Genomic DNA, 22779 nt, shown 5'->3' with positions numbered 1-22779 from the left:
TTTCATTTTGTGCAACAATGGTCATTCCTCCTTAGATGTTTACTTTGCTGGTCTGCCGTATCTTTTTTTTTCTTTTTCTGCATCTACTTGGTTGCCTATTTCACGAATGCAAGTTTCGGCCAGAGTTCTCATTGCGCCAGTCAAATATTAGTTGCAGTGGACAAAATGAAAAGGCGGTACTTGGTTTCAATTGGCCATAACAAAATAAATATTTACCCGATTGGAAAGATTTTGTTGTTGAAACGCTAATGAAGTATACTCTTTTTTAATATGTATCGATATTTACACATTTTTTTTTCTCAAAAGCTATGAAAAAGAGGGGGCTTTGAGGGTTCGTCATTTTAGGGACACCATGTATTTTGCATGGTCCTTTTCTAGAATTTGTGTTCTAAAGAATTCCTTTCCTTATATTTTTAGAATATTATTCCTGCCACCTAGTGCGCCAAGCTAACTTATTACTAAATTGAAAAAGAATAAAACTGCTGCAAACTGCTCACTGACTGGATTGACCTTTAAAATACAATTAAAAACATTTAGAAAGGCCTGATATCTTTTCACCTGAGCAAGGACTTCTTCAGAGGCAAATGAAAAGTAGGGGACATGCACACAGGCAGGGCTGGAAGGAAACACAGTGTCAGTTAAGATCAAAGGGGATAAGGGAACAAAGGAGTGTGGTGGGAGAGGAACAAAAACGGTTAGAAGGAAGGAATGATGCGGGGGGGGGGGGGAGGGACAGAGTAATGAATGCGGCATTAGTGAGAATAAGGGAAAAGGTTGTAATCATTAATTATGGGGACAGGGGTGGAACAATACGAATATATCAGGCCACTCTATGTTTTTGATTTATTAATAAATCAAAAACCACCCACTCCACCATGGGCAGTGGGGAAAAAAAAAATCATATTTACCAAACAGCTCACGTTACCAACTTTAAAATCTGCCACTAAATAAAGGGGTGAGGTGGGCTTGTTTGCCCCTATACCTTCCCTAAACAGGTCATAAATTGACCATTAGCAACTGATCTAGCAACGTTTTGCCAAATAGCTTAAGTTAACAGTGGTCTAGCATTGTTAAGATATCAATACCTGAAACTTGTGTGAAAATTGGTGAGGGACTTGGGCTAGTTGGCTGGGCATTTGATGAAGACGTGGCGATGTCCCCTTGTCCAGTAGCAGCTTTTATGTCTGCACTCTTGACTTTACCTGGAGCATCAACAGTAGGCTTCTTGCTTCCATCGACTCTTTGGTTGGTTTCTGTGGCTTCAGCTCCTTCAGGGGAATCTACATCAGAAGCATGATTTAAATCATACTGAAATGGGGGCTGACAAAATGACATGCTCAATGTCATCTCTGGTGCTTGGAAAGTTTTACCTTTGTATGAAGTAAAAAAAACGCTAAAAAAAATACTCGCTATAATCTGTTCAGTTATCAATACCTGAAGCTTGTGTGGAAGGAATCGTTGAGGGACTTTGACTTGTTGACTTAGCAATTGATGAAGAAGTGGAGACCTCCCCTTGTCCGGTAGCGGCTGAATAAAGAAAGTCAGACAAAGAGCTGGTAACTGCAGGTGTAAAAGCAAGCTGATTGGCCATCACAAACCCAAGATTGACTGTGATAATAGTAATAGTCTTTTGGTCATAATCATTCAAATAAGTCATCACGTATTCATTTATTTCAACTCTGATTGAAGATCACTTGAAGTCAATCACATAAACCCATTAAAGAAATTATCTTTGCCGAACAGTTCACGTTACCAACTATGATTGTTCAATTTTTCTCCACGCCATTCATCTATTCATTTACATATCAACATAAATTTCCTTTGCGACTTCTTTTTTTTGGTTAGATATAGCAGAAACAAAAGCGAATAGGGGGCTCTATCTCATGGTACAATGAGTTATTAAGGTTTCAAGACATTAACAACTCCTATAAACCTCTGTACTGATCACGTCACACTTTGTTTACTTGCGCACTTTTCTATGGGGATACAAAACTGTCGTCCCAACCAGGCTCCCTTAAGAAAGCACACTTGTAAACAAAGTGTGACGTCATCAGTACACAGGCTTATTGTGCCACCATACGTGCATCCCAAACAGGCATATATTTGTACCAAACAACTTTGCCTCTCCACCAGAACTGGCAATGTCCTTCATGTCTATTTGTCATATACTTTCCTTCCAAAAAAATAATACATTTGACATTTGATTACAGATATCAAAATGCTTATCCTCACTAACAAGATGATACCTGCACTCTTGACTTGACCTGAACCATCAACGGTAGGCTTGTTGCTATCATCAACTCCGTTGATAGTTTCTATGGCTCCAGTTCCTTGAGGGGAATCTAACATCAGAAGCATGAATTAACATGTCCTTAAAACAGGCGCTCACAAAATGAAATACAGGTATGCTCAATATCATCTCCAGTTGACCATTACAAACAGTTCAGTCGCATCTTCCATAGACGACCACGCGCGTGTACTTGTAGTGGCATGAACACGACGCGCTCTACTCCATAGCGATTCTACACAAAGCAAAGAAAAAGACGGCCTCACGGCTGTTTCCAAGACTTTCAGATTAATGCACACCAAGTTTAAACTAGAAGATATATTACTTAAACATTCTGGAGGAAAAGTTTTACAAAAAGAACAACTAAACATCCGTACCTGGTACATTTCCCTACTTGTGACAACACGCACATTTTGACTAACAGCAGAATGAGCAACGGAGATTTGCACGTAATTGACAGTGTGACCGACGGGCTACCGCAGTGTGCGTACTGCACTGAAAGTTCCCGGATTCATGACGCGCAGTTACTTCAAGCAATAAATGCACACTTGGCACTGTAAAGAGGATTTTGTAAGCTTCATTTTTATCGGTCATTCAATGCAGTTGGTAAAACTAAGACCCCGTACCAAGGACCAAACAAATTTGTCTACTCAACAGTCCTTTGGCCGCCATAAAATACGGCGAATATCATTTTGCTACGCTCCACCACTGTGTTGTTACAAAAGCAACAACTCAACGCGCACGCGCCTGCGCGATCAGGCGATGATAGACTTGTACTGACACACAAGGCGTATACACACATGCAAGGGATAAACGCAATTGCTGCGACAAAGAACGTTCCACACGCACTTCATGTAATCAATAACTGACTTAATAAAGTTTAATACTGCTGTTCATGTTGCGACTCGCCGTGTACAAACTGTTTGTAATGCATCTGTGCTTGGAAAGCTTTTCCTTTCTATGAAGATAAAAAACTAGTTAAATTTATAACAAACAAAACTAAAGAAGATGAAACCAGGCCATCACTGAAAAAATCAAGGGGTGAGGTGGGGGTACTTGCTCCTCCCTTCCCTTTAAAAAAAGGTCATAAATTGACCCTAAGCAATGAGGCTATAGCTACCACTCACCTGTTGCAACTGTTACACAGTTGGACATTTTCTAAAATTTTCCTTTCGAGGAATTTGCATGCCCATCATTTTCAGCAACATTTTTTTATGTCAAATCGGTTAAGTTATCAGTACCTGAAGCTTGAGTGGAAGGAATCGGCGAGGGACTTTGACTTGTTGACTTGGCATTTGGTGAAGATGTGGCAAAGTCCCCTTGTCCGGTAGCGGCTAAATAAATAAAGTCAGACAAAAAGCTTGTCACTACAGGTGTATTGGCCATCATAAACCCAAGTTGACTGACATACTAGCAATAATCTTCTTATTATTCCCTCTACTCCAAATAAGTCATCTCTACAGGGTGTATCAAAAAAGTATACCCATCATTAAACGTAAATTGACCGAACATTTCAAAAAGAGGCAACTCAGTACAAGGAAAAAGGCCAGAATGTCCTCAATCCAATGGTATTAATTTCATTATGTCATTGTCATGGATGACTGGTCAATCATGGCCTCTAAAAAAGCGGTCAAAATCAGCATTGTGACAAGCTTTTCTGCGTGGCAAAGGTCAGACAGATGTTATTCTTTTGCTGTTACTTAAGAATTTATGGAAGGACAGGCATACCTAATGTAGGTAAATCTGGATATGATCAATGACAATGGTACAACAGAAGAGGCTGTTATCTTCCCAAGAAAGTGACGTGGAACTTTCAGATGGGTGTGGTGGGCGCATGATGGGAGCCCACACCACACAGACTTAATGTTGCTGTTGGCAAAGCTTTTGGTGTCTGGGTGATTTCAGTATTCCACTGACTTAAATGGGCCCAAGATTACCACATCTCACCCCTTGCGACTTTTTCTAGTTGGGTCACTTACATGTAAAAAAAACCAAGGTTTTCACAACAGGTTGAGGGCACATGATTATTAAATTATTTCCCCAACAGTCCCATTATTCTATTAATTCATAAACAGACTTCAAAAGTTCTATAAGCTTTTTTGGTGTTTTTTTTATGTGGCAGATGCAATAATAAGGGGCTCTATTTGGGTACATACACAAATAAATTACAAGGCTTAACCACTATAAATAGCAACCTGCGCCCTTCTATTGTGTCTTCCATATATTGAATTGGCTTAAACTTGTACCAAAGAAAGTATACCACAACCCCCACCCCTCCCCCACCACAAAAATACATTTGAAGTGATATCAAATTACTTTCATCTTTTTTTCACACGAACCACAAAGGGACACCGACTAGGTGAATTATAATGATTGAAAAGTTGAACACAGTAATTGACAGGTCTGTATGGTGACTTTGGGCGTGATCCCTGGCTACATGGCATGTACAAGTTTATGGCTTCTGACTAGCGCCCCTTGAACAAAGATATTGACTAATTGGGGAACCGCCAACATAGGGTTGGATAGCTCAGTTGGTACAGGACCGGAACGGTTATCCGGAGGTCGCAGGTTTAAGCCCCACTCCAGTCAACTTCTTTGTTCAACTTTTCAATTGTTATTCACCTAGTCAGTTTCCCTTTGTGGGTCATTTGATGATTTGTAATAAAAAGCTGTATCCTCTCTGAGAGATCTCTGTTTGCTATTTCCCAGGTCTGCAGGTTCAAGCCCCGCTCCAGATTATTTTTTTTGTTCAAATATTCAATAAATTATACTTTCATATTGCTGAAAAAGATTATATTTACCTGCTGCATCTGGTGGTGAACTGTAGTGGCTACCGCTGACTGTGCCAATGTTTCCAATTCCTTGAGGGGAAGCAAAAATTGGAAGCATTAATTGAAATATCCTGAATAGGATTGACAACATTTTCATCTCAAGTTGTCGTCAGTGCTTGGAAAACTGTAACTGATAATGAAGATAAATAAATATGAAAAATCTGGCCGTTCAAATGGGAAGTAGAAACCAGGCCATGACTTATAAAAAAAAATTGGGATGAGGTAGGTGGTTTGGGAAGTGGGGGTGATTGCCCCTTTCCTCCATCATCCAAGGATTGTTACAAAATTATGATTTAAACACAAAAACTAATTAAAAAAATCAGGTAATTTTTAAAAATTCCACTCAGATTCTTTTAATTTCAATCATTTTTTAAACATTGTTTTCATTTTTGCCTTGGTGTGAGATATCAAAAATGTTATATTCCTGATGTTTCAACAGTGAACACCCATCTGTGAAACTCTGGTTTATTTTGCATTGCATCTTTACCTTTTATAACGACCAAAGATTTTTGGGTTTTAGAAATGATCTGTTCCTAAAAAGAGATAAATTAATTGTCACGATAACTTCACTTAATTGAGGGATTTATGAAGTTATGGAACACTGAACATGAGTAAAGGACCCACTATGGAAGACATTGGGTTGTCATGTGTTCTGTTCAACAACGAAGTTTGCTGAGTGAACATGCCACTACCTTGTAATTAATGATGTACTGACTGGACACTACTTCTTTAAGCCCTCAGTGTCAGATTTGAACCGACACTTTCCCCGGTAATTGTCATTTTGAGCAAGAAAAGTGTTATTTTGACCTGGAAGTGTGTCAGGTCCAATCTGACCCAAATTCCGGGTTGAATCTGACCCAGGACTTATAAGAGTGTGAGTTTGACTTTGATGACAAACCACTGTGTCATTATGTAGAAGGTGAACAGATTTGACCTGACATTATTCATAGACAACTGTCAATTTGAAATACAAAATAAACTAGGCATGCAATGCGCAAAGACACATATTTCAATTTATGCAAGTATCGTCTTTCTTTAATTCCTCTTTACAATACGCACGCAATGAGCAAAGACATGTATTTACCGTTCTGAAATCTGGCAACATCTGCTCTTCCAATTTTCTCCAATGCTGTGCACAACCTGTACCACTGCTGTTCAACACTGGTAGATTGGGCCTGTTTCCATGTTACAAGCATTTCCAGACCTTGCCTTGTGATGTTGCTTTGGTAATTTCTCTCAATAGTCTGAACCTGTACACTCTCAAAGCCCAGCACCAATGCCAGTTTTGTCCAATCACAACCAAGCCTTGTAGCCACCTCTTGTAGAGTTTTGTCATCTAAACGTGGTTGTTGGTCTGGTGCCTGACTATGCTGAGGTTTGGGTGTATCCATGAGTGCATGCACTCCTATTCAGATCAAAACAAGAAACATGTATTGCTTTGTGAAACGGATTAAATTGTCTTCCAAAAAAGTTCCAAGACGTATGAAATATTGTTTATCAAAAAAATTGGCAAAAAAAAAAAATAATTTCCCTACCTACCTACCTACCTACCTACCTACCTACCTACCCTATTTTCGAATGCCATGTAATCGGAAGCAGAACTATTTTTTTGGGCCCAATCAATACACTCCAAATAAGCCATATCTGGTTCCCTAAGCTGAATTCAATCACAAATTTTAGATTAAAAAAAAAATGATTTTGGCCTGCAACTCATTTGCAAATCATTATTATTCAGTCTGTTTCCCAACAGCCCATTAAACCATTCATTCATGACTTTGTATAAATGCAAATATAGTGTGCAATTTCACTAAAGCTTTACATAAGTCTTTTTTTATAAACATGTATGGCAGAAACACATTGTCGGTCGCACCACGAACCGGCGTATCTCGATTTTTTGCCAAATTGAGTTTTTGTCATTAACTTTATTATTTCATCAAAGTGCTCATTCTCAGAAAATTTTTATTCCGATCGGAGTTCTAATTAACTAAGAACACTAATTAGACTGTGTGGCGTATCTCTAAAAAATGAAAAATGCTGCACCACGAAGTGGCGTATCCCGATACGCCACTTTACACGCTAATTCCCATAGAGCTATGACGTCACAAAGGCGCGTTGACATGAAAAATTGGAATTTAGCGTTTCACGAACCGACGTATCTCCGTATCTGGCACACAGCCACTATTACGCGCGTTGTATGACATACGATAAACATGATAAAAATCTGTTTCACGAAGTGACGAATAACTTTGGAACTGAATTTCTCAAAAACTAAGCAACTCAGATGCACACGGATTGCATACAATAAAGTTCAATCTATAATTTAATAGCAAAAACGAAACAGTTTGAATTCTTACACAGAGAATATATATGGAATGAGCCTACAAATTAATGACCAACTTTAAATCGGTTTTTCTCGAAACACAAAAAAATGCGATACGTCGGTTCGTGGTGCAGCCGACGACATGAGGGGGTCCTATTGTAGGGCAGTATACAGTCGGCAGCATGGCTGTCGTCGCAGTAAATAAAATCATAGGCAAGGAACACAAAATAAAGTAATAAATGCTAAGTTTGCTTTCAATAACACAACATTTTAAATAACGGCTATAGTTTCACAGGAAAAAGACACACACTTGAAACCAAATATGTAGTGGAATAACATGTACTGTATGTCAAAATCCACGGAGCACAGACCTCACAAGGTGCCACCGTTATTTCTTTCCATGTAATTTCAGAGATGTTTTTCATCGAATTTTTCCGGGAGCTGGTTCTGACTTGGAACCGGTTCTTTTTAGTGAACCGGAACCTGCTCCAGAAATTTTGCAACCGCCCACACCTATTGGGAGCTTAAAACAACTAACCTGAGGAAGTTTTAGCTCTGTGAATGCTGTATATTCCCAAGAAACAATATTCTAGGATCTCAGTTTCAATTCAAAAGTTGTTGAGTCATGTTTTTAATTGCGCCTGAAATCAACATCTGGGACATGTTTTCATTCAGCTGATTGCAGCTACGCGATGTCACGTGATGTCACGCGATGAACTAACGAATAATAGCAATCACGCGTATGTTTGCGTTTAGATAAATGCTTGTGTGCACCCATTCATGGATTTGCCGAATTACGAACCAACTACTAACAAAATTTCCAAAAATGTGTCAATTGACGCACCTTTCGAAATTGCCTTCTTTTATTATTTTCTTCAAAATGACAGCATGCCAGAAAGAATAATTTCACAGGGAGTTTAGTGTTATTACTATCTTTAGAGCAAGTAGGATTTTCAACAAAATTTGTCAATTACTTTTTGAATAGCTGCAAATGATCTACTCTAAGTTCACAGTGTTCTAAGATTGGCTATAATTCTTTATTCGTAAATACCTAAGACAGTTTACCAATTGGTGGAGAGCCCATCACATGGTCGGTTTTAAGCACTTGATAAAGACTGGCTAGCTGGTCCTAAACACTTTTCCAGTGTCGCATGAAATTTGGACTCCTATGAAATCCGATGTCTTTTACCATAAAAAAAAAATTCACAATCCTCATGTAGGCATGCGCAATACTACCAGTGAGTCAGTGGTAATAGTCCTAAATTCACAATACACCGGCACAGCTGCGTTCTGCGCCACATTGTGCAGTACACACACGCCAATCTCCATAAGGAGTTGTTTACGTCTTTTAGCAAGATGGACACTACCATATGGTTAGAGGGGTGTTTCGAAAAACATGAGGTAAGCTTGTTGAACAAAATCTTTGGAAATTTATAATTTTTGACTTATGATTTTGGACCAAGTTTTTTTATTTGTTTGACCCAAAAGGTATTTATGAAAGGAAAAAACTATGTGCTTGGCCGGTATTAAACACTATGTTTAAGACCGGTTGGAGTCTGGATACGGGTAACTACTCAGCTTGGGTAATTATCAGCATCCAGACCCCAACAAGTCCTAAACAGAGTGTTTAAAACCGGCCAAGCACACATTTATTCCCTTTTTAAAGTTATCAGTACCTGAAGCTTGTGTGGAAGGAATCTGTGAGGGACTTGGACTGGTTGGCTTGGATTTCGGTGAAGACGTGGCAATGTCCTCTTTTCTGGTAGATGCTGAATAAATAAAGTCGCACAAAAAACTGGTACATGTAATAATCAGCTCGGGTAATTATCAGCAACCAGACTCCAACTGGTCCTATACAGAGTGTTTAACACTGGCAAAGTACACATTTATTCCGTTATTAACCAGTTCACGCCGGATGACGTGGTATACACGCAAAGGTTTTGTGGTTTAATATTCAGAACGGATGATGGATAAACACAGAGTGAGCAAGGCCGGAAAATATCGGTCAGTGACCCCCTCGCAGCGAGCGAGGCTGGAGATATGAGTGTGCTGCCCGAGGGTGATGGCTTCAACCCGCCTGGCTTGAGGTCGAGTAAAAAGAAGATCCCGCGCCTCCTTCCGTTCTTGTCAAAATAATCCGGCGTGAACTGGTTAAAGTTATCAGTACCTGAAGCTTTTGTGGAAGGTATCTTTGAGGGACTTTGACTTGTTGGCTTGGCATTTTTTGAAGAAGTGGCAACGTCCCCTTGTCTGGCAGCGGCTGAATAAAGAAAGTCAGACAAAAAGCTGGTAACTGCAGGTGTAAAAACAACTTGCTTGGCCATCATAAACCCAAGATTGACTGTGAAAAAGCAAAAATTCCCTTCTTGTAATCCATATACTCCAAATAAGTCCTCTCTGCAGGGTGTCTCAAAAAAGGAAACCCATCTTCAAATGTAAATTATCATAAATGTACCAACTACTTCCGAAAGAGAACTGTAAGGAAAAAGGCTATGATTGACTTAATCTTATGCTAGTAAATTCATTACGTCATTGTCATGGATGACTGATCAAACATTGCCTCTATGAAAGAGGTTGAAATCAGGACTACTTTCTACCTGGGTGGCAAAGGTCAGACACATGTTATTCTTTTACTGTAAGGATTAGGAATGGCCTGCCTATGCAGGCATATCTGCATGATCGACGACTTCACTTTACCACACATAAAGCTGATTTTTTGCAAGACAGTAACATGGAGCTTTCAGGTGGGTAAGGTGCTATCAGGACAGAGCCCTGCTACACAGACTTGAAGGGGCTGTCCATGTACGACTGAAAGGGGAAGTTGGGGGGGGGGGGTGGTAAGCCAATGCGTGTACATACCCCATACACGTACACAGAGCAATAATTTGCCTTCAGCCCCACTAATTAGATTTATTTTATACTAGTGCCACCACTGCCAATGTCTGCAGACTACAGGCCATCAAACTTCAAAGATTGCAACATACTCTTGTAACCCTCTGTAATGTACATGTACATATATGTACAGCCGGAAACGTACAGTGTACATGCATCTTTTTCATATCAATTCAATGTGTATGGGGGGGGGGGGGGGTCGGAAACACTGTGTATGCCATGCATACAAGGATCTAATGTTGCTGTGAGGCATCGTTTAGGAGAGATTTTGGTGATAGGGTGATTTCTTTATTCACCCATTTGGATGGCTGCAAGTTCACTCTGCTAAGACCAAGGAATATGATAAGAAGTGCTGTCAGAGACATGAGGAGATGATGTGAGCTGTGTATTAACAGAAATGACAGTCATGTTGAGGGCTCATACAGCACCATAACATTATTCTGTAACTACAACAAAAATGAAATAAAAGATCGAGTGGTTAGAAGGATACCTGCACTCTTGACTTGCTCTGAAGCATCAACGGTAGCCTCGTTGCTATCATCGACTCCAAGGTTGGTTTCTATGGCTCCAGTTCCTTGAGGGGAATCTTAAATCAGAATCACAACTAAATAAGGGTTTTTAGAGTGGCTCATGCATATTTAAATTTATGCAAATAGAGGGGGAAGTTTGCAGAACGATTGGCTGAATCAGCATCATCAGTCTACATTTACCTACCGCTTCGGTATCCTTTCACTGGCGGATTGAGTGGGGGAGGGCACGGATACGGACCTTGCCTACCCACTGGCATGTTGTTGCTAGGCATTTGTGTATCCATGGTGACAGTGCACATATTAAAGGACTGCCGATGGGTGGGGGAATACCCGGGGAGAAATATGTGGGAACATGTTAGACAAGGGAACTTCTTCAAACCACCAAAAATTAACCAATCAATTCCCACGCCTTTTTCCAGAGCACATTGCTCGTCCCGCAATCTAGCAGTTTCATCAAGCGCCGGGCGTTACCGACGAGAGAATGTACGACAATATACGGCGGACAATGGAACTTCTCAAAACCAAAAAGGGCAGCTTCTTTTGAGGTTTTGCATATACTTCCCCTACACAAAAATAATACATTTGACATTTGATTAAAGATTTCAAAATGCCTATCCTCACTAACAGGATTATACCTGCACTCTTGACTTGACCTAAACCATCAACGGTAGGCTTGTTGCTATCATCGACTCCATGGTTGCTTTCTGTAGCTCCAGTTCCTTGACTGGAATCTAAAGTCAGAAGCATGAATAAAAATATCTTAAAACAGGTGCTGACAAAATGACATATGTTCAATTTCATCTTTAGTTGACATCTATGCTTATCAGCACTACTGATTGGAACAATTTACGTTGGTATGAAGACCAAATTTTTTTTCTCAAGAATTCATACTGTACAAAACTGACAAAGATGAAACCAAGCCATCACTCCACAAATCAAGGGGTGAGGTGGAAGTCCTTGCTTAAACCGAAGTGGATGGAAATTCCTTGATAAATAACTTCCAGAAAATGTCCACCTGTGAAATTATTGCAACAGGTGAGTCTTCGCTATGTAGATCCGTTGTTCAGGGTCAATTTATGACCTTTTTAAGTTTGTTGCCACTGTGTCAAATTGGTTAAGTTAAAGTCTAGCATTGGCTATAATTGGTTAAGTTATCAATACCTGAAGCTTGTGTGGAAGGAATCAGTGAGGGACTTGGATTAGTTGGCTTGGTACTTGGTGATGATGTGGCAACGTCCCCTTGTCCGGTAGCGGCTGAATAAATAAAGTCAGACAACTAGACTTATGTTTGTGGACAAACACAGGGCTGTTTCGGTATTTTTGTGTGACATGTGACATGTAACGTTTCAAGTATAAGTTCCATCCAGGAAGGATGTGTAGTTCTGTTGATAATAACTGGTGGGTATAATATATGATTACATTCTCATAGGGCTTTGAATTTTGATGTTACATGTGATGTGATGACCTCATGAAGACATCACATCAATTTTCATCTATAACTATATTTTTGTTTGTGAATAACAACTTAGCCATAGCATATATCGTTGAAAGCAAGTTCACATCTTTCCTCAATTTCAAATTACAAGGCACTTCCGGTTTCAACCAGAAGGAAGGGTCACATGATTTGCACATCATATAAAAAATTAAGACCCTGGATTATTCTATAGATTCCTGCAATCGTTAAGTTCAGGTCTCTCACAGTCGATTTTATATTGATTTTCAAAGATCTATTAATCTTTAACGTGACGTCACGTGACCCATGATGACATCATCGCGACGTCGCTTCAATTTTCATCTATAACACATCCCGGTCTAGGCACATGCCAACTTTCAACCCCATCGGACCTGTATAGTTCAGGAGATATGGGCCTTCAAAATATGTTTATTTTATATGATGTCAAATGTCACGTGATGACGTCATCATGACGTCAAGTGACTTTTTATCTATAAAACATCCCGGTCTAGGTACATATCAACTTTCAACCCAATGGGACCTGTAATTCTGGAGATATATCCAAATCTGTCAGATCTAGCCGAATTCTGCTAGAAAATGGTCACGACAGAAAAATTGCATATAATGTCACGTCACGTGACTCATGATGACGTCAATGTTCAGCACACAACTTCAGGTGCTGGTCCAAGTGTGTGCCAAGTATAAAGACAATCGCATTGATTTAAGTGCCCAAAGTGCCAGGGACAAAAAAACGTGCACAAATGCTATTTTAAAAATAAAGTAAAAAAAAAAAATCTTCACGAAAACAAAGGCTGTTTCGGCAAAAGTGCAGAAACAGCCAAAAGCTGGTAACTGCAGGTGTAAAAACAACTTGCTTGGCCGTCATAAACCCAAGTTGACTGAGATAAAAGCAAAAATTCCTTCTTATCATCCTATACTCCAAATAAGTCTTCTCTGCAGGGTAACTCAAAAAAGGAAACCCATTTTCAAATGTAAATTATCAGAAATGTACCAACTACTTCCGAAAGAGACAACTGTAAGGAAAAAGGCTATGATTTCCTTCAGGCCTGGTCTGCGCGCGCGTCGCCATAGCCATGCTACATTATAGACACGTTGCTCAGGGTAAATGTATGACCTTTAAAGTTTTGTTGCCACCGTGTCAAACTGGTTAAAGTTAACAGTAGTCTAGCATTGGCTATAATTGTTTAAGTTATCAGTACCTGAAGCTTGTGTGGAAGGAATTTGTGAGGGACTTCGACTTGTTGACTTGGCATTTGATGATGTGGCAATGTGTCCTTGTCTGGTAGCGGCTGAATAAATAAAAGTCAGACAAAAAGCTGGTAACTGCAGGTGTAAAAATACTGCAAGTGAGACTTGCGCAATCCCCCTGGCATGCTGGCAGTTTTTTTTTATAAAGTCAGTGTCCCTCATCAAAATAGAAGATTTTTACTGACCTTGACCTTTAATCTGTCGGCCCCAAAATCAATAGGCTTGATAAGACTATCAAGAGCAACCCACGAACCAAATTTATTTTAAGCATATTCATGCTAACCATATTTCCATTGTTTTAGCAATATTGACATTGACCTTTGACTAATTCGCCCCAAAAGCAACAGGCTTCTTAAGACTATCAAGAACAACCCACAAACCAAATTTCAAGTTCCTACGTGAGTATTTCACAAGTTACCGCGTTGACAAGATTTCTTTTGTTTTAGCAATAGTAGTGACCTTGACCTTTGACCTTTCGGCCCCAAAATCAATAGGCTTGTTAAGACTACCAAGATCAATCCACAAACCAAATTTAAAGTTCTTAAGTAAACAAACACACTCTTGTTTTACTATACTCCTGAGGACAATGCTTTGTGCTTTCCTTCGTCCCTGTAACACTCTCCCACAGACTAAGCACACAAACTTACTACAGAGGACTGTTTTGAACAAAAGACCCAACTCCCGAGGACTGAAAGGATCTGTTGTTCTCCCTTTGTGTGTCGGTCCTTGGGGGTTATGTAGAGCAAGTGCACCCATACGCACACACCTACACACAGAAGGAATACTCTATCACAATATTCCCCTCCCCCCGTTTAGTTAAAACAGGAGACACATGCAACATAAAGTGAAAAAGCACTTCTGAAAATATAAATATTACACGAATGTATAACTGCATGTATCGTCTTACTTCCAGTTTGACGACGCTCCAGCAATATGTAGCCAACCAATGATATTAATCCTGCCAGGCACACCACCACTGGATATGGATTAAATGATGAATTTGATTTAATAAAAAACAAAACTGATCATTTTCAAATTTTCCCTACAACAACTTCCGATTTGTTGACATTTAATTTCTAGTTGTCCAAAGAATGTTTATCGACAATTAATTGGCAAACTTTTGACAGATGGATTTCAAAATCACAAAAGTTTTGTGGCTGAGAATAAAAATAAAGTGAAAACATGATTGGTAATTTGGTTTAAGAGTTATGAATAATAGAAGATGATTTTTTTGACTAAAATCGCATGTAATTTGATCTGTGATGACGTCATCATTACATCACGGTAAGGCCAAAAAAAAAAATAAGTCGGTCTCTGGTCAGCGCGGGCGTCGATTTTAATTATACGCCTCAATCTTCTTTTTTTTCAAAATGTTCCGCGGTAGCTCCAAATTTCTTTTACCAAAGAGCACCAAGGAATGGGAAATTGCACCAAGGCAAATGATCGAAAGCACCAAGACCAATTATGGAGGACACCAATGTACATGAGGACACCAAAAAAAGCAAAATATTACCCCACCTTGTCTGTACAATTCAAACTTGAAGAAAAAGAAAAAAGCAAAAAAACCAAAAAAAGCCACGTGGCCGTGTCAATTCCGGAACTTTGGTCTGACCAGAGACCGAATATTTTTTTTTTGGCCTAATAATGCACACCTCAGGATCAGGGTTTACGTTTGTTCCAAGTTTCATATTCCTACTGTGTACCATTTAGAAGAATGCTCGTGAAGAATAACATAGTACAGAAAAAACACAGAGATGAAACTGGCATATGGCAAACAAATCGGAAAATAGGCCGAACTAAAATATGTGTCCGAAATTTGGGCCGCGCTGCAGTTACACACCCACCCACACACACACACAGACTTGTTTCACATACCTAGTGTGGACTTTCCTTTCTTTTCGTGTAGTTAAGGAACACCAGTGGAAAAACTCATTTTTCTCAAACTGTGAAAACTCTTACAACCCAATTTTTTTTCAATGATTCCCTTTAGTGTTTCTCTTCATTCTGCTACAGATAAACCTAACCCAAAAATGCCTCTAAACCTGTTTTCCAGAAATGGGGAAACACTGTGTGGACGTGGGCAAGTCCACACTTCGTCGCTGCTACCTACATTATGTGGACGTCTTTTGTTCGGAAGTCCACACTGCGTATGTAAGACAAGCTCACGCACACACACACACGCACACACACCCAGTCGTTTTTTTGCTATGCTTCCGAGGATTGGCTTTGTGTTTTCCTTTGTCCCTGTAATATAACACTCTCCCATAGACTAAGCACACAAACCTGCGTTCGAGGACAATAGGCACCTTCCTTCGAGGATCAATGGCCCCTTTGTGCTCCTTTTGTTGTCTGTCCTCAGGCGTAATGCCATGCAGGAACACATGAACATGTACATGCATGTACAATGCATGTACAATACACTTCATGCCCAATTTCCGGACACCAACTCATGCTTTATTTTCGATTCAAACAAAAATGTGGTCAGTGTTTTCATTGCATAAAACGCCTGAATTATGATTAGAGTAATGGAGTCATCAACAAAGAAGTTTACTTTTACTTGAGAAAGTTCGAGGAAAAAGTCCGAAAGACAAGGGCACCATTCACAGTGCTTCAATCATGTCCATGATTCAACACGACTCCAATTGCATTCATACGTCAGGAAAAATCAGGCATTACCGTCTTTCTCTTCCAACAAATGCAATAGTGAAATGTTTCGCTAATGCTCTCTTCGCTATCCTCCAGATAATCATCATGATTTTTAAAGCATTGTGTATAACTAAATCTGAAACCACCGAAAACCGCACAACATAATGATTTTATCCACTGGGTCTTTCACGAGGTTACCCGTTCCCGACCGGCCATGTTTGCGCTTGCAGACGGTGCGGTACGTAGGCTGGCACGCACGTGCAACACAGTGATTTGTCCATGTTACCTGTCAATGTTTAACCTTTTGTCCAGCCGAAAAGGCTCCAATCAGTGTTATGGCCTATGTTTCTACCACTGATCGAACACTCCAATAGCGACTGGTGAAAGAGATTAAAACTACGTTCGCGATGATTTTAACATGCCATTTCCATCGTCTTTTCATCGACTTTTCTTCGAAATTATGATTGAAATAAAATGACATTTGGTGAAAAAATTGTTACACAAAATCAAATTTTGTGGGACATATTGTAAGAAAATCGGAAAAATTTCGTTGGAAAATTCAAAAAGTCGGATTTCCGATTAAAATTTGAAAAGTTTCATCTCTGAAAACATAACCAATCAAACTGTACAAAAACAAAGAGTGCCAGGGACCACCCCATCATCAAACATTTTCAAAATGGTGATATGGGATATGACGTTTTGAACAGCCTCGAGGCACATAGCACCCAAGGCGAAACGTCATATTCCACATCACACCAGTCAACAATTGTTAACGACACTCACCCATTGCAGCTGAGAGAGTGGGTATCATGGTAGGTGCTTCAGATCACACGACGACAAATGGAAATCCTGTTTGTCACTGATTAATAAAAAGCGGTGCCACATTTTCAGTGTGATTTAATGGTAGGTAAATAACTTGTGAATACTTTTAACAGATTTTTCAACACATCCATAGACAAGGCAAAGCAAGGCAAGCTTATAGAAATGCTGGTCCCAGAGTGCACAAAATTCTATGAAATTAATTCAGAATGGCTAAACGTACACAGAATAGGTTGTTGTGGTAACGTGACTGAAATGAAAAAAACCTATTCCTGATGTTCACATGGCGATTTAATATTTGGGCTAAAGTTGTACCATGGAAGTAGAAACTGTGCCAGACTAATGCACATAGGCCTATGTGGTGTAGATGCCGCATAACATGAATAAACAAGCCTCATCAAGCTGCTCCATCTTCACAGGGTTCCCCAACATTTAGTATAATCCATGAAAGCAAAAGAAGTCACAAAATATACTCAAGGAATGAACCATGGTTGTAGTCAAACTTTCAGTAAAGAGCGGGTTGACAAGACAACACTATACTGAAGCATTAACTGCACTAGCTGCTTTCGCGCCCAAACAATCTCGTGACCACTTGACGGAACTACATTATGCAAATTAATCTACGAATCACTTCGACATTCTGTAACATGCAAGCAGAATGCACCAAAACACATGCACTTTCAATATTTGTTTAACTAGTCCCAATCAAATCTGTAAACAAATTTATCATAGTATATCTTATTACAAAAACTAAAAAGCTGTTTGTTTAAAATCCTGGCAAATCGCGCATCGATATATAAAAATTACCTTTGTCCCAATAGGCCTATACAAATATATCTGGGTTTTCCCACAGTGTTCTGAAGTCCAAACTGAAATGTTTTGTTTTGGTCTGCCGCGATGCAAAGACCAAAGGTTTGAGTCAGTGTACTATGGGGTGGCTATCCTTATCAGTGACGCGATTTCAAGTGTTTTTGAGTGCTATTCTAAGCTCAGAATCTATTCATTAATTCATCTTTGACCCTTTAGTCAACACGTAGGTGTATAAACATGTAGGCCCACATGGCTTATTGGTATAATACAACATACAATACGGCAATGGCAGATTGAATTGTTATTTATCTAGTGATATTTTAAACACCAGCATTATGGAGAATACTTCTAATTATTAAAAGACTGCTGGAACATTTATTTTGAATTAGGCCTACTTTCTAAAACGCCGGGGCACTAGTGTTTGGAAAAATTCTACAAAGGCATTCATTTTGTCACTTAGCAGGAACCATTTTAATGCCGCACCTCCTCAATTTTTTTTTACCAAAGAGCACCAAGGAATTGGAAATTGCACCAAGGCAAATGATCGAGGGCACCAAGGCAAATTATGGAGGACACCAATGTACATGAGGACACCAAAAAAGCAAAATAGTACCCCACCTTGTCTGTACAATCCAATCTTGAAAAAAAAAAAGCAAAAAAAAAAAAAAAAAAAAAAAAAGCCGCGTCGCCGCATCAATTCCGGAACTTTGGTCTGACCAGAGACCGAGTATTTTTTTTTTTTTGGGGGGGGCCTTTGACACCACCTTGACCTTCAAGCGTGGATCCAGGGGGAGGGGGGGGGGGTCAAACCCCACCCCCTCCCCAGCTCGGTCAAAAATTCATTTTTTTCATAGAAATTAATGCAAAAAATTCCAAAAAACAAAACAAAAAAATACTAGACTGAACTGGGCAAAATCTTGGTTTAATTTTTTTCTAAAAAGATTCCCATGCATGTTTTTGGTTTTGAGTCAGGGTAGTGGAAGTATGCAGGTTTTTTTTTTTTTTTTTTACCACCCTGAATAATGAAAAGTTTTGGACATTAACTCCTTGTAACATAGCCCCATAAATGTGGCCTATTTACTGGACTGCCTCCGTAAACATAGGCCACACGTCCACATGTACAAAAATCGTGTCGACTTTGCCAAATTTTGATTTTCACATTTAGGCTTAGTTTGTAGGATTTTTTTGCTTTAGAAGCATACTTACCCACTTTATAGGCTAGTCAGAAAGTGCTGCCTTTTTCAGATGTCTAATTTTTGTGAAATTTCATGTTGAAATTTTGATACGCAAACGTGTAAAAATGAATCTGGAAATTTCACGAAAAATATACATCTGAAAAAGGCAGCACTTTCTGATTAGCCTATAAAGAGGGTGAGTATGCTTCTAAAGCAAAAAAATCCTACAAACTAAGCCTAAATGTGAAAATCAAAATTTGGCAAAGTCGACACGATTTTTGTACATGTGGACGTGTGGCCTATGTTTACGGAGGCAGTCCAGTAAATAGGCCACATTTATGGGGCTACTTGTAACACAGCGTGTAGTGGTACACGCTCAGTGTGTGCGTGTCCCTAATGTTGCGATACCAAAAGCTAGAGGCATATTGCAACGTACAAATCTGGGGTGATCAGAACATGAATCTACGACCATTTTTAGTTTAAAAAAGACATGTTGCGTTGTGCTCCTATTCAATAGTGCACATCCACCAATCAGGAAAGATTCCCATATCTGACCGCCACTTGCCACCCTGTGCACAAACCCTGTGAGACTAGTCTGAACATTTCTAAGTGTTTTCTCAGTCAATACTTCAACATTTTCCCTGCTATTTGACTTTTTAGGAAATATTATCACTTTCTGATGGCTGATAGGTCACTGAAGGGAAAAAAATTAGTGATGGCTAGATATGGGAATCTTTGCTTAATGAATGATCTCTTCATGCAATAATCAGTACTCACAGTTCTACTCTAGTGTTCAATGACTTGGTCACTCTTCCCACGTTTTCAGAAGCTTCATGACCTTGACTTGAGTCTTGACGATGATGCCCAACATCGTCCAGCTTTTCACTTACTGAACTCGGCTAAATTTGTAAAAAATTCCTCCAAATTGAGCAAAGCAGGCATTACTTCCATCATGTGTTGTTGTCACGTCAGATACAGAACATATTTGTATCGCGCGAGGGCAGCATTTCCTTTTTTGTGGTAGCACAAAGTTTACAAATGTTTGAGGGCTACCAATTTTTTTAATGAATCCTTGAAAATGCACCTTTGTGTCTCATATAACCTTATTTTCAATTTTCGTTTTTTGACACTTTCAACTTCAAGGGTAGTTTGGTGCCCTTTTCAGTTGTCCGGAAAAGCATGTTTTTTTAATATTTAAAGAAGTGCACTTTTCAATAAAATTAACCAAAAAGAGATGTCAGATAGTTTTCATACATTTTAAATGTTGATGTTCCTCAGAAAACTTTACTTCATGACCCCTTTAAATATAAATTGACTTCGAGCCTCGTCTTTTGTGTTTTGCTTTTCTTTCACCTTAATTTTTATACTTTTTTTTCAATTTTTAATTTCCTTGGGGCTGGGGGAATGGCGGCAATGAATTTTTATAAATGGAACCAGAATTTAAACCATATGTCTACTCCATTTCGTTATTACTTTCATTAAAAAGGAGAATTTTACAGTTATTATTCTTATTTTTTCATACAGTTTTACTGAGTGACAGCATGGATGAATCGTATTCCTCCATGATTACAGATATAAATGAAAAATAGGCTAACAACAAAATCTGCTCTTGAGTAATTTTTATTCTTACTTTGTAATTTTTACATTACTTTTCACTGATTAAAAGGACTTTGTAAACAAAGTCCAATGTTCAAGTTAATTGCTTCTGCAACACAAAGACTGCATTTAGCATCACAGTTGATTTACATCCAAACAAAATGTCAGCAGATTCTTTGAATATATACATGTATTTCATTTCCTTGTCTTCATTTCCCCCAGATAGGCCTTTTAACGCCAAGTACAGTTGCTTAGGGAATCACGCCCTTCCCCCCCCCCCCCTTCAATGTAAGGTCCGGTCACTTATGCTTGATCTTTTTGCAATTTTTAGACTGATCTTTCCAATCTTGGCACTAAAGTTTAGACATAACACTACAAAATAATTATAAAATCATAAGTCTTAACAAAATTATTTTACAACTTGTCATGAATCGTGGTTAGAGTAATAAAAAACATTTAAGATAATATTTAATTGTGTGTAATAAGATAAAGTTTACAATTAAGTTGTACCATGTAACAGATCTCTAAAGTGAGTTTGTGAAGTTCTAAAAAGAGTTGGCAAAACTCAATGCATTAATGTTCCACATTATACAAAGTCTACAAAAATACAACCTCGTCCCCAGTGCTTACTTTATTTCAAACGTTGTTTCCAATAGTAAACCCTGGATAGGAAACTTCCTTCCTGCATCCTGATTCGATACCGCAATTGGCTAGAAATGGATTTATATCGTGTACTTGGTGTTGTTATTCACAACGTGCAGTACGTGTGTTCGCGATCAATCGTCCACGCCTTCTGGAAAATATTCATTTCCTTTCCAGTTTGTTAATATTAATATGAAATGTGATACTGCATATGTTGTCTCGTTAAGATCGTAACAGTTAAATTAAAATAAAATCATGTTTTCGTAACTCACGCCATGCTCGCGCTGCGACGAATTGATTCTGTTTTTACCCCAGCACCGCATACAAAAACAAACGCAAATGTAACGCACAGGCAGGTACCAGACTACTCCTAATTTGCATACGTGTTCAAAAATCTTGCACATGCAAATGATCCAATACCAGGGTGAGAGCTCTCTCACCCTGGTATTGGATCATTTGCATGTGCAAGATTTTTAGGTAGTGGTAGTGGTGGGCGCGTACTGCTCGACACCCTGGGGACGAGGTTGACAAAAATATATTTCTGAATTTACAAATTATGTACATGTAATGTATATGCCATCAGTGGTTGGAAGAATTCCAAATTCCAAAACTACTCAAAGTACATTCTGTGTTTTAACGTTATACATAAATACAATTATCTGGCCAACAAGTTCAACTTGCGAAGGAAATGGACCAAATCACCCATACAACCTCGGAGTTTGATAAGAAACGAGTACCATACATCTACTAGGTTTTCAAATCAGTGATGTTTTTTGGCACATGCGTACAGATTCGAAATCTATTATAATTTTTGTCTATTAAACTGTTTGCAGATGCACAATCGGCAAATCATATACACTCTAACAAGTCCCGGGTCAGACTGGACCTGAATCCGGGTCAGATTTGACCTGACACTTTTCCAGGTTGAAGTGAGTTAGTTAACTTTGCGGTCATTCGACCCAGAAAATGTCATTTTGACCCAGAAGTGTGTCAGGTCCATTCGGACGCAGTTTTCGGGTCCAATCTGACATGGGACTTACTTAAGAGTGTAAGTTTGACTTTGATGACAAACCCCATAGGTTTTGTACACTTTGGCACTTTCATATGTCTGATGGACTTTACACTTGGCAGACACTTAGACCAGCAGACGAAGATGGTCCCAGATGATTTTCGTAACGATGACGTCATCATGCATCACGTGACATCATATTAAATGTGCATTTTTCAAATCGCTATAACTTCGGAACTACAAGTCCGATTGGGTTGAAACTTGGTATACACATACACAGGGATGTGTTACAAATAAACAATTTAAGTGACGTCATCATGACGTCATCACATGTCATGTGACGTCACATTAACAGGGCAATTTTCAATGGCCTATATCTATGGCACTCTATAAATAGTAATTTTTTGTTTAGTAAAAATACAATTTTTTTGGTGTCTTCTCGTTGTGTGTACCCTGCATGTGTTTTAGATTCGAAAACCGTGTTATGGGTTTTGTGTACA

The 22779-nt window shown here is 39.0% G+C and overlaps 1 protein-coding gene and 1 long non-coding RNA gene across 2 annotated transcripts; both read right to left on the bottom strand.

Annotated features, from left to right (window-relative positions):
- Window positions 1-1162: 1162 nt before the first annotated feature.
- On the bottom strand, window positions 1163-5147 carry LOC119720023. The gene is made up of 5 exons (XR_005270040.1): window positions 5089-5147; window positions 3529-3621; window positions 2247-2342; window positions 1435-1527; window positions 1163-1280 (listed from the first exon to the last, which is right to left on the bottom strand). It is a non-coding gene; the product is annotated as an uncharacterized LOC119720023 (long non-coding RNA).
- Window positions 5148-5634: 487 nt separating this feature from the next.
- Window positions 5635-17064, bottom strand: LOC119720293 (putative protein TPRXL). Its single transcript, XM_038189935.1, has 10 exons — window positions 17012-17064; window positions 14490-14558; window positions 13534-13623; window positions 12022-12114; window positions 11496-11591; window positions 10821-10916; window positions 9606-9698; window positions 9115-9207; window positions 6203-6523; window positions 5635-5651 (listed from the first exon to the last, which is right to left on the bottom strand). Exons 1-10 carry the CDS (start codon window positions 17037-17039, stop codon window positions 5635-5637), a joined length of 996 nt encoding a protein of 331 aa, XP_038045863.1. The 5' UTR covers window positions 17040-17064.
- Between the last annotated feature and the right edge of the window lie 5715 nt (window positions 17065-22779).

This window comes from Patiria miniata, unplaced genomic scaffold, assembly GCF_015706575.1.
Source record: "Patiria miniata isolate m_02_andy unplaced genomic scaffold, ASM1570657v1 HiC_scaffold_9, whole genome shotgun sequence".
Classification (NCBI taxonomy): Eukaryota; Metazoa; Echinodermata; class Asteroidea; order Valvatida; family Asterinidae; genus Patiria; species Patiria miniata.
The sequence above is the reverse complement of the archived record's forward strand: the minus strand, read 5'-3'. Positions and strand labels throughout refer to the sequence as shown.

What these genes read in the sequence shown, in the direction of transcription:
- LOC119720293 (XM_038189935.1), bottom strand. Translation starts at nt 17,039, where the DNA reads ATGATACCCACTCTCTCAGCTGCAATGG. An exon ending in CACTCTCTCAGCTGCAATGG is followed by an intron (nt 14,559 to 17,011) that starts GTGAGTGTCGTT and finishes ATCCATATCCAG; the next exon opens with TGGTGGTGTGCCTGGCAGGA. An exon ending in AGAGCAAGTCAAGAGTGCAG is followed by an intron (nt 9,699 to 10,820) that starts GTATCCTTCTAA and finishes TTCTTTATTCAG; the next exon opens with CCGCTGCCAGACAAGGGGAC.